The sequence below is a fragment of the Oreochromis niloticus genome, linkage group LG11 (genome assembly GCF_001858045.2).
Source record: "Oreochromis niloticus isolate F11D_XX linkage group LG11, O_niloticus_UMD_NMBU, whole genome shotgun sequence".
In the NCBI taxonomy this organism is placed as follows: domain Eukaryota; kingdom Metazoa; phylum Chordata; class Actinopteri; order Cichliformes; family Cichlidae; genus Oreochromis; species Oreochromis niloticus.
Window position 1 is genome coordinate 18988847 of NC_031976.2, and position 12696 is coordinate 19001542.

Below are 12696 nucleotides of genomic sequence, written 5' to 3' on the forward strand. Positions count from 1 at the left end.
AAGTGACTTTGATCTCCTGGTGGGCCGAACATCCTGTCAGCCTCCCCATAAACGCCTCTATGAGGTACAATTCAGTAGGGTTGGGAGCGGGGAGGGGGGAGGTGGGTGGTAAAACTGACCTGTGGACCTCCAGTGAAATACAAACCACAGCACAGTGAATAAGGGAAGTGTAGTAGGAGGGTGCAGTCGCTCTGATGTGGTCCCTCCGACAATGGAGGGAGGGATTAACACCTCGCTCCCAGTTGCTGCCAGCATCTCCGTCTGACCTCTCCAGACCTGAGGGCAGGCGGAGGGGATGGATTTCATGATATGCTGCAGTTTTGGTGTTGTTTAATGTGTCCCTGCCAAGAACCGCAACAACTCTCAAATAGTCCTCGCTCAAACGACCTCAGATCCCATCCCCCGCGTCCTCCTCCTCTTCTTTTTTTTTCCTCCACTGGTCCATTTCACCTTGGCCTGTGGTGAAAAACTTCATTTTCTTTCCTTTTTATAACTTCCTTATCATTCCCAGTCATGTATAACTGCAAACAAACTCTGATAAGCAGTTTGTGCTCCTACAGCCAGATGATGCAGACAAGTGAAGGGGGGAAAACATTGATGGAGACTGTTTATTTTTCTGATTTATGATAAAACTTGCTTTGAAGGATGGTTACTGAATCCTAAAAAAACCAAACCAAAACAAAACTTTTTTTCTTTAGTTCCAGTAAGATAATCTTATTGGAACCTGTTCCCCATAAAAATAAACTTTTAGGCTTGTTTTCATGGTGAGGCAGATTTGTCTGCTGTAACTACAAACTTGCTTACATTATTTATTTTTAAATCAGTCTTGAAATAAACTTTTTTTTTCTTCGTATTGCGTTATATAACAATGCATGTATTTTTAAGAGCGCTTATTTGATTCACATTCTCATAGTGCCTCATAGAAGATAAAAATCTACTTGATTTTGCAGGGCAATACTAGCTCTGTGTTGTGGTGGTTTACACATTCACCTAACAAACTAAAGTTCCCTGGTTCAGTCCTGGAAGGAGACGCAGATCCCGAGGTTTGCGTCAGGCAGGGCATCCGGCGTATTGTTTTTTTTGTGCTTTTTTTACCCTGCCAACTCAAACATGCAGCCGAAAGTAGATTTAATAGGGTGAATAAAAAGAAAAGACATGTTTAAAATATAGACTTAAAACTGAAAAAGAATTCCTCAGACAGATCGAGGTTTTTGCAGTGCGGAGACTTTGTCAGTTGTTATGAATGAACGCAAAGTAGATCCCTGCTTGCCTCAAATATTTTTTGGCATGTTATCAGAGGAGGAACATCCTCAGTCTCCTCTTATCCCTCGGCAGGCTTTGAAGTGCAAGTAGTATTGTGTCTGAGAGATCTTTCCATTTGTTTGCCTCTGAAGTCTCCGGGCCCCCTGCGATGCGCTCTCTAGAATTTACAAGGTGTGTAATTTAGCCTGGATTGGTTTTCTAATCTTTTGAATTACTTGAGATCAAACATGTACTTCTTTTTAAGGGCGCTTGTTTGATTCGCATGCCCTCTTTTGTTTCTGATAACAACTGATCACAGCTCTTTGCGAGCATCCCTGTAGGGCTGTAAAACAATGTCATGGTTCAAGAACGATTTCTGCAGGATCAATTCACTCTTGTGGGAATGCACACCAGCCTAACGCAGTGAAACGTGAACGGTAAAGTCCTGCTTTTACGCATTTTTTCACTAGGATTACTCAGCTTCAGAAAAAAAACAAAACCAACGTATCCAACAATGCAACATATTTCATAAGGTTATCCTATATCTGCATGTAAAGTCTTATTTTGTTGGCTAACTGGCAAAAGGGGCTGAGAGATAAATGCAGGAGAGGCAAGAAATCCGCAATAATTACAATATTTATTTGCTCTAATTGGAAAAAAATGAAAAATATTAGTACAAACAATCTGAACAGTCTAGTGTCATTATTATTATGTAATCTACTTATAAACTAACACCTTTATCCCATTTATTAACATGACTGTTTATGTATTAATGTCCCATTATTGTGTTTAATACTGGAAACTTTGGGGCTGTTTATTTTAAGCTAGTGCACTGAGCCTGTAGAGCATTTATACATGTAACATTAGATACATAACATTGACACACAGTCGATAACAATGACGGTTACCTTTACTTTTCTCCCTTCCTGTGTCGTCTGTACTTGTTACCGAGCTCAGGGATGCAGCCAATCACGAAGCCGCACTGAAAGCCGAGTAGATGGGAGGAGAAAAGGCTCCTGAGAACTCGCAGCAGCTTCCCCCCTCCTGATTCATCTGTTGCAAAGCTGCAGGAGTGTGGCACTTGGTGCATCCTGTGAGCTGAGACAGAAGAAACTTTGTTTTAAGGTAACATCGAGGAATGCACTGACACAGACTCATCGGGCTGCAGCGCTACGTGGAGAAGACTGAAGGATTATACACATTTTAGAACTGCTTCCTCACGCGTAAAACCCCCCTCATCTGGTTACTGGACTATGACCGAATTCTCCTTTCTGTGGAACCAGCACGTTTTAGGACAAGTTGGTGTATTTGAGTAGACTCGGGGAACTTGAGGTTTTGGCATTTTTCATGCCATTGTTGGAGGCTGCAGAGTGAAAACAGTGTTCTGTGGACGATTTTGAGACGCCCCTGTGTGTCGAAGCCAAAGAGGATTTTGGAGCTGAAGACATGAAACCGTTTGTCGTATGCGCATTTCTGCTGTTAAAAGTAAGAAACAGTTTATTACCGCTTTACCACCACATGAGCTAAAGTCAGATTTTCACGTTGACGTGTTTTATAAGGTGTTTCTTACTTATTCCACACTCGTGGCTTTACATCAGGGGTCTGTTTAAACTTGAGTAAACTTAATCCAGCCCAGTTTTGCACCATTGCTCCCAAAGGAAATCTGTTTCACAACACAGAACCGTACTTCATCAGGGCTGTCACACGGCACATGTTGGTGAATATAAGCGTCAGAGGTGATAATAGAGTAAAATTAGTGCGTCTTTGAAAGGCTCTCTTGACAAAAGTGGAATCGAAAGTCTTCTTTTTCCGTGGTTATCATATTTCTCAGATGCACATGCTAAGACGAAGCCTACTGAAGACCTCCTTGGCACAATTTCTTCCTCTTATTGTGTTTTTTTTTCAATTGCAACCGCATCGTTTTCCCACGAAACTTCGCATTTTAAGCCCATCACACTGTGTACCGACTACAATGAACCAAACACATAAAACAGGAACAAAACCCAGGAGCACACCATTTATCAAGATTAAGCAGCCACATTAAAATAAATGGTGTATGATTTAAAAACAGATTATAGTTTCGGTGGTGTTTGATAGCATGCCATTAAGCCAGGATCAGGGTGCAAAGAAAGCCTCTACCTCACAGTTGCAGACAATAATTTGACACTCATCTACCTTAAAAAGCCCATGGGGCTTGTAGTCCTGTCTAGACATGCTTTTTAAGAGTCAGAGCACTTTTGTTAGATCAAAGTGGTTAGATAAGGCTTTAGTTCTAAAAAAGATAGGTATCTCTTTGTAATTATAATATCAGTAGGATTAATTTGTGGAATTTAAGATGTTTTTCATTTGGGAAAAAACAAAAGGAATCTTTTGTTTCCAAAAATAATTGTTTCATTAGTCACTAGATGATTCAGTGTGGAAGTTGGGTGTTTTTCTACTACCTTAACTCTTTCTACGACTGATTTTCCATTTAGTTTACTGTACGCGTTGATACATTTGTTACTAGTTGCAGTTCCTGGTGAAAATGTGGCCTAGTCTATTACTACTGCTGGGGTCTGGATATCCGGAGCAAGGCAATTATCATCATTTTCTCCCAGTTTGTGGTGTTTGTGTGTGTGTGTGCATGCAAGGGGGGTAGTTTAGTGTGTTCCCACCCTAATTTGAATTTCCACAGAGTAGGCAGACTTCAGGATCATTTAGTACTTTTAATTACCTCATTTACTTTGGTGAGAGTTGAAAACAGTTAGATGAATAGTTGGTGTATCTGCGCGCGCTGTCTCGTTTGATTTAGGATCACGGTTGTGGTGGAACCCTGTGTCCTTTAATTTGTCCCTCATGCTGCCTGCATACTGCACCAATAGCAGGAATCGGCACAGATGTGCTGCTCAGACAAGTTTCCCCTCTCAGGCTGGGCTGTCTCTGCTGAAAGACCTCTCACTGTTGTTGCCACAGACGGATTGTGAAATATCATGGCTCAGCATCTTCACAGGCGAAGAGCAATCTTTTCATGTTTATTTTCACACAGATTAGATTAACAGTGGAAACTCACATCCGCAGGCTTTAAAAGCGAGCTCACTTCAGAAAATGTTTCAGGCAGAAAGGCGGCTGAAATGAATTGTGCGCATGTGTGTTTGTGTGTGAGATCCCCGATGACTGAGTGACTCCAGCAGCCGTGGAGTTGAGAGCCCCATTGAAAGCTGTGCTCCTCGGTGGTCCGTCTGTTCTCACTGGGGAATCCCTTTAGATTGCAGCTTCTTACCTTGATGGAAAAAGCAACTGCAGCTTGGTTCCCCTCAGACTTTATAACCCCCCAGTACAACAGGTAAGACCCAGAGGACTCTGAGGGAAATTAAACTTTGCTTGAAAAGTGAACATAATGACAAGGTATGACGTTGTAGCCACACAAGCTGTAGCAAGATGATCAACAAGAGCCAATAATTAAATGGAATCAAGTTATATACATGTTTAGAAAGCAAAGCGTGTCAATTTATGTGGCACGAAACTAAAAATAACAGTTTTTGCCTTCTGAGTTTACAAGCAACAAATAATTTAGAAGATGTTTTTTTTCTGTTATTATGTCTACTTTCCAGACTTAAATCTTTAAGACAAAGCAAGCAGACAAAAAAAATTGTGTGTTTGAAACTGAAATGATCTGAAAATACTGTAGACACTGTAATCACATTACAAAGTGCGTTTATGATTTAGGATCAGGTATTGCAGTTCTAAGAGGAGTAAATTATACTTTTACAGGACAATGATGAGTTTCCTGTTTATTTCTCTCGTTGTGTCATTTTATCAGTGCAAAATCGATGCAGCACAACACATAAACACTGGCCACTGATATCGGTCTCGGTGTGTCGATATCATTTAACAGGGCCAGTATCGGCAAATATGATATTTGGTTGATATATCGATGCATACCTAACATTACCTGCCAATTAAAGTTCAATTTTACCCTTAAGGAGCACTATTTAATTTACATTGAATAGATAGTTATTCCTGTAAGGAGTAGATGTCAGTTCCTGCTGGTTTCCAGTGTGGCATGAATAAAACCTTTCATTGTATACTGGACACCAATGGGTTAAGCGCCAAGCATTTGCTGGCGCCTGCTCTCTGTACAGTTGGCCCTCCAGCCAAGTTTAACGAGTTACACCAACCCAGACCCACACCAGGCGTTATAAAATGCTACAAATTCAAGCTCGAGGTCAACCCCCCCCCCCAAAAAAAAATGCCAAAAAACAAAACAGAGCCACTGTCACTAAATATTTACCAAAGGATAGATTAAGAGGCCAAAAGGTTATTAAGCACTTCATCAGTCACATGGAAAGGGCAACCCAGGGTTACCAGGATACCTCTGTGCTACAAGTTATTGTGGTTATGACGCCAACTCAGATATCCTGATTCCTCCCTGCTGGATCCTACCACCCCAATCTCCTAAATGCCTCTGTTCTGGGTAGTGTGGCTGGTGTTCAGATATCATCAGGCTCCTCTGTAAGCTGTGCGGTCAAACCGGCTGTTGTTTTTGGAACGAGTCGAGCACAGTTTCAAAGCTGATTCCCCTGTATTATCAGCATGGAACATTTTGGGTTTCGCGACTGGAGTCACACCAGTGTGTGTGTGTGTGTCCGTGCGTGTGTGAGTGTGTGGTTTTTATCTGGGGGGCTTTTGTTGGAGGCTACAGGTTCACACATGTCTCCTGAGTGTCTTGGCAGACTTCAGAAACAAAGAGAGACATCATTGAGGTTGTTTAGCTGTTACTTTTTTCCTTTGCAGGAGGTTAGTTGTTAGACATCTGTTTGCTCTTGTCAGGCCCCAGGCGGAGTAGGTCAGTCTCCCTTAAATATGTGTGCATGTTTAAGATGCCGTTGCATAGAGCCTGGAGAAGGGGGTGTTAGTGAAATACTGACCTTCATAGACACACCTGCGGGGCTTGGTGACTTCAAAGCGCTCCTCTTACCCAAACGGACACTCATGCTGAGCAGCCTTGGTTAACTGACACTCTTGCCTGGGGCCATCTCCTTTTATTCCCAGTCACCACCACAACCAGTATAGTTAATTCACACAGAGAGCGCTCATTCACACAGAATTTAGAATGAGTGGAGAGGCAGAAACTCAGATTTTTTCTTTTACTTCTTTCACCCTCCTTTTCTGGTTGTTTTACTTCACCCCTTTATGTTTCATTCTTTTCAATGACCTAAAGCCATGTGATTAAATCCAGCAACTCCTGTCAGGCACCCTCCCTCCCTCCCTCCCTCCCTCCACAAGCTGTTAGGAATGTCTGATCTATTCGTCATGTCATAACTCAAGCTGGGACCTCCATTACCCACTTGCAGATAAGGATTAAGAGCACTTATGGGTGAAAACCAAGGCAGATCGAAAGATAAAAACAAGGCGGGTTTGGGGTGTGTGGGGGGGGCATTTACAGTTTATCTTCTTTGCTGCTTCTTTAATCGTGCAGTCCTATAACTTTATATCAGAAAATGGCCCAAACATATGATTTGTTGCCTTAAAATAATACCTAGTGGTATTTTATTTTTCTTACTGTGTCACTTTTGCTGTAGGTTACTCTTGGAAATGCCTGTGCCAGCGGTAAGTTCACTGAATCAGGGGAGTGTTGCAGTCTGTGCCCTCCTGGGTTTGAAGTGAAGGTAGAATGTGGGAAAGAGGACACCACATGTGCACCGTGCCCAGAGGGTAAGCACTTATAATCTAATGTTACTATGATTCAGCGTGTTTCAAGTGCCTCACCATTTTCTTCACCCAGTTTGACGCCGAGTTTGTAATCTTTCCCACAGGCACGTTTTCCTCATCTGAAGACCTTGGCTCTTGCCTTCCATGTGCTAAGTGTCCACACAGTATTCCCACTTTCTCTCCATGCTCAGCCACTCAAAACACACAGTGTGAATGTGACAACGACTTCTTCTTTTTGAGCTCGTACAGCTTGTGCGCACCTTGCTCCCAATGCACTCGTGGTGAGGGGGTTGTACGGCAGTGTGGCCCTATGGGAGACACTGTGTGCGCCACCTGCGGCCCTGGAACCTTCTCGGAGGTGGCTCGTCCCACAGATCCCTGTCATCCTTGCACTCAGTGCTCTGAAAATGAGGTGGAGATCCGGTCCTGCCTGCCCCACTCTGACACACTCTGCATGGGTGAGCTTTATCAAAGATTTAGACTCAGTAAATAAAATGCATAAAATGACAGAGGGAAAGAAAAACTCAATTTTAACAGGAATAAACCAAGAACCATGAATAATAATGGGGGAGGCCTTTATCAGCTAGTTATTAAAATAAATTATATTAAAAATAAATTATCCAGTGGGTCGATTGGGGTCTTGATTTTATAACTGGCTTTGCTGATAATAGGAAAATACAGAATAGTGACAGCTTTATCCTGTAAAGATCTGATGCAGGCAATAGTGCATAAAAAAGATGAAAGCGAGAGCTGAAGGGAAGGGGGAGACAAGCAGCGGAAGAGTCTCTGAAAAAATGAGGACATGTGGTCAACATCTGCATCTACGCTCCACTTTGTAACACTCTGAGTTGGGAAACATGAGTTGGGAAAAAGAGCCCACTTAAGTGCTGTAGTCCAATTGATATGAGCTTGACAGGTCTTTAGGTTAACTGCCTCAAAAACCTGAAGGCCAAGCGAGGCTGCTGACCCTGACAGCAAGTCTGCTTGCTCCCAAATGGCTACACCGGCTCTCCAGGAGTTAGGTCATCTGTACACACCGTGGGTCCATAAGTCATGACTCTTTGACCCCTCATAGGTCAGCACAGTACGATATACTGTTTGATCCCAAAATAGGCAGACGGCAGGAGGGAGAATCAGGCTGGAAACAGGGGCAATGAAAGGTCTGAAAACCTCAGGGGAGTGGGATAGCTGAGGCTATCATTACATCTGGTCCTAATTTATGGTGTGCAAATGTGTTCTGACGTGCAAAATGTGCACATGCAATGCTCCTCACTGTGGCGCATGTCCATCTCCTAATCTTCACAGAGAAGAAGCTGCACATTCTTTCTCGCCCTGGTCAAACCGATGCTCCTCGGTGGCCCAGCGTAGAGGTGGTAACGGAGGACGGGAAGACCAGTCCTGCTCCTGGAACGACCGATTTAACCACACAGGAAGAGAGCGGCAACAGCAACATTCTTGTATACGTGTCTGTTCTGGCTGCTGTGGTGCTGGGCTTGCTTATTTATGTGGCTTATAAATGGTAAGTTTTCGCTGAAGAAGGGTCCTAATTTTTAAATGTACATAAGAATGTGTACGTATTCCCCCAGTGATGAAAAATAGGACCCAATGGGTAATTAACTATCATTGTTTTTACTGTGGTCTTCACAGCTGGAGATCATGTAAACAGAAGAAGGCGCTCTCTAAGGCCCGTGCAGCCGAGTTGGGAACATCTCCAGAAGGAGAGAAGCTTCAGAGCGACAGTGGTGTTTTTCTGGATTCTTACAGCCTACAGGACAACCAGCCCAGCAAAGGTATGAGAGCCACAGACGCTATGAAACTAAATTGAACTGATTTCAAAGGATTTGAGCTTTTTAAAAATGTTGCTAAAACATCTAGCAGCTCTCCGAGAGCTGTGGATACAAAAAAACCAACCTTTCCAACCATCGCAGGTTTTTGGGATGTCAGCATAAATAATTTCAGAGCTTTTTCCATCTTTAATGTGACATATAACCTCTGCAATTCAAATGAGAAGCAGACTGCTTAATGTGTAATGTGTTTGCATAAGTGTGCACACCCTCATGTAACTGAGGATTAACCAAAATCAACCGATTTTGTTAAACCAACCTGGTCACAGCAAAAGGGCCACAGAGAGTTTACAAATTGTCAAATCGCTGAAAGGTATCAGTCAGGAGTAGTGTACAACAGAATTCCCAAGGCATTAAATATATCATTGAGCACAATGGAGACAGTCATCAACCAGTGGAAATAATATGGCACAACAGTGACTTTATCAAGAACTGGACACCCCTGATGAAGAGATAACAAGAAAACTGGTCAAGGAGGCTGCCAAGAGGCCTGTAGAGACATTAAAGGAGCTGCAGGAATTTCTGGCAAGATCTGGTTGTGTACTGCATGTGACAACAATCTTCATATTCTTCATATGTCTGCGCTATGTGGCAGGGTGGCAACACAGAAGCCTTTTCCTGCAGAGGAAAACACCCAAGCCCGGCTAGTTTTCCGCAACAAAATACATCCGGTCTTCCTAAAAGCATGTAGGAAAATGAAAAGACTGGACTTTTTTTGACATAATTCCAAAAGGTGTTATGCACATCACCAAAAGAGCACAATAGCTACGCTGAAGCATGGCAGCAGCAGCATCATGCTTCAGCTGGAATTTCATCTCTCATCACAACAATGACCCGCAGCATACATCCAGATCAGCAAAAGAATTACTTCACCAGGGGAAGATTACATTTTTGGAAGTGCCCAACATCTATAAACACACCAGAAAATCTGTGGGCGGACATGAAGACAGCTGTGCACAGGAGACAACGCGAGGAAGGGTGAAGACATGTCATGCTGATAGAGTTCTACCTAAAAAGACTAGATGGTGTTTTAAAATAAGAAGTCACTGAAGTATTAGGTTAAGGGTGTACATATTTATGCAACCAGGTTGACAGTTTTAAAGTTTTTAAGTAACAATAACAATGCTTGACTTTAATGATGAGAAGAAGGCCAAAGGGTAATGTTTATTGTTGTTTCTCCCACGCTTTTGGAATTTTAGTTCATTCCTCATGACCAAACGCTTTCAGCTCACGCTGCTTTCTTTAAAAGCCTGAAAAGTATTTTCAGTGCCTCTAAATGAGAAGGACAAGTGAGGACATTTCAGGAACCAGTCCTAACTTGGAAATACGCTGAGGAATGATTTCTTGCTGGAAAGTCAAGCGATTACAGTTTATCCACTCAGCGCATTCTGTTATTCTTCTAAATGACGTGGTGCCTCAGAAAATCCAAGACATCAGTCATATGTTATTATCTCAGCTGTTGTTTTTAAACATCCGATTCTTCTTGGCGAAACCTTTCTTCCATGCCCAGGGAAGTTTGCTGCTTTACCGATGAGTTTTGAAAGTTATGCATGATGCTGCCCTGCCGTGTCTCTTGGAAGTTGACGTGCCTTGAAAATCCTTTTTAAATCACATGTGTGTTTGGTCTAACCTCCTCTGTTTTTGAAACAACTCCATCAGCTTTGCCGTGTTTATTGGTTAGCTTGGAAACTTCCACAGGAGGAATTTCATTTTCAAGTTCATCCATTATTACTATTTTATTATAATAAAATACAACTGTATTGTGCAGGGGTTGATTTAAGAAAAGTGATATTTGATTAGGATCGAATATATATGAAAGCAAGTTCAAAAAGTTATATTATAACCATAGCTCCGTTTTATATAAGCTTGTCTGCAGACTGATGTCTTGCAGACAAACCATGTATTGCATTGTGGCTTTCAGAAACTAACACTAAAACTAAACAAAGTCTCTTTGTTTGGATGAAATCTCTGTATCACCTTTAAGTTTTCAGTGTTTTCCACAACAGCTGTAAACTTCCTAATTTTGCAGTAATTAACTTGGTATTTCTAAAAGGACACAATTATTGCAGCGCCCATGTTTGTGGTATTTTTATAGCTTTTGATAATATAGTGTAAGCACTGCTACTGCTTTTCGGACAGATGTGGTAACTTTGGTTGGATTTTGTTTTCACAGGTAACATGAGAGACAAGCAGGACAGCCGTCTTTACACCAACCTACCTCCACAAAGACAGGAAGAGGTGGAGCGCCTCCTGCAAGAAGGAAACGGCCGAGGCTGGAGGCACCTTGGCGCGGCGCTGGGTTATGAGCCTGAACAGCTGGATCTGTTCGGGCGCGGAGAGGCCCCGGCCCACACACTCCTCTCTAACTGGGCCCAGAAAGAAGGCTCCAATCTGGGACTGCTGTGCTCTGCACTGGCCCGCATCGAGAGGCCCGACATAGTAACAGCTCTTAACTGTCCCGTGCAGGGGGTTTCCGTGGTCTGACAACTTCTCGACCCTACGTGTGAAATTCAGAGACTCGGGTGAAAAACTCTGACATGATGAGAGGTACTCTGATATCACCACCTCTGCCACTGATGGGTTTTTTAATCGTTGTTTTTTTACCTTCTAAACCTTTACTCCAGTTTATGTCACCACTTGATTGTACATTGCTCTAACTGCATGACTGATTCTCCTGTTAATGTGTCCTATCAACACATAAGCAGGACGCTAACAGTATAAACTGTTGTATATCTCATCACTGCAACTGATGCTACCAGTGAGAGAACAACCTGATCATCTGGGATGACGTGGAAAGATCTCCTCTCACACAACAATAAGAGCATTTACAGTGTTGTTTATACGCGCACACTACTACTTCTTGTAAATATTTAGTTAGTGGCAGGAAGTGAAATAACATGTTTACATGTTGCATGAGTTTTATTATTCAGAGACACCATAAATTAGATCCATCCCCATGTAAAAAAACTCCAAATATATATTCACATATATATATGTATCCCGCCACATGCTGTTGTACAAATGCACACAGGTTACATCATGTTTTTAGCATGGCTAGCCTTTTTGTTATGACTCACAACTGAAGCAACCACTATGGTACAGCTGATTTTGGCCAAAAGGACATGTTTTCTGCCTGACCAGTATGATGTGGCTTTTCCTAATGGGGATCATTTGTGTGCAGATGGGGAGGGTTTACTGGGCATGTGGTCTGATTTCTTCAGGAGAACGTCAAGGTCAAATCTCTGTAATTGTCCCCATTATTGCTTGTAGTTTATATTTTTTATAAGAACACTTTTATCTTGTATGTAGATAGGAACTGCTCACTAGATTGTTAAAAGTTATTATTGCCTATTCTGTTGGGTTTTTTTAATCTTTTTTTTTTTCCTGCTGCAGCCACAAAGTAGCTGTGGTCATTTACACTGAGGAAATATCAAGAAGCGTCAGATCTAACCAGAGAACACGAGAAAGGAAGCATTCTGCTAAACACTTAACAACTTTCTTAGCGCTTTCTGAGAGTCACCATTTAATTGTAAACACTTTAAATGTTAAGGGGTTGGTAAAGTCCTGGATTAAAGTGGAAATTTGTAAACTGTGAAGACACAGTTGGAATTTTCCATTTTAAAATGTAGAAAAAGTTCTCAACATTAATCCTTGTGTTCAGCTTGCCACCTTGTTTTTGTATTTATTTTAACACCACTTCAAGTCAGAAAGTAAATAAAACCTATGAGATATCTGTGGTGGCCTAGTTGTCATTTAACAAATACACTTACAGCCACTTTGTTAGGTATAACTGTATCTAATCAGCCAATTTCAGAAAGTGGTGATTTGCTGGGATTTTAATCACAGAGTTTACAGAGACTGGTCTGAAAGGAGAAAATATCCAGTGAGCGACAGTTTTCTGGGCGAAAATGCCTCGTTT

At 42.1% G+C, this 12696-nt stretch overlaps 1 protein-coding gene across 1 annotated transcript; it reads left to right on the forward strand.

The window, feature by feature from the left end:
• Positions 1-2216: 2216 nt before the first annotated feature.
• Positions 2217-12513, forward strand: nradd (neurotrophin receptor associated death domain). Its single transcript, XM_005472409.4, has 6 exons — positions 2217-2727; positions 6804-6936; positions 7038-7391; positions 8239-8452; positions 8581-8723; positions 10951-12513. Exons 1-6 carry the CDS (start codon positions 2689-2691, stop codon positions 11259-11261), a joined length of 1194 nt encoding a protein of 397 aa, XP_005472466.1. The 5' UTR covers positions 2217-2688; the 3' UTR covers positions 11262-12513.
• Positions 12514-12696: the final 183 nt, after the last annotated feature.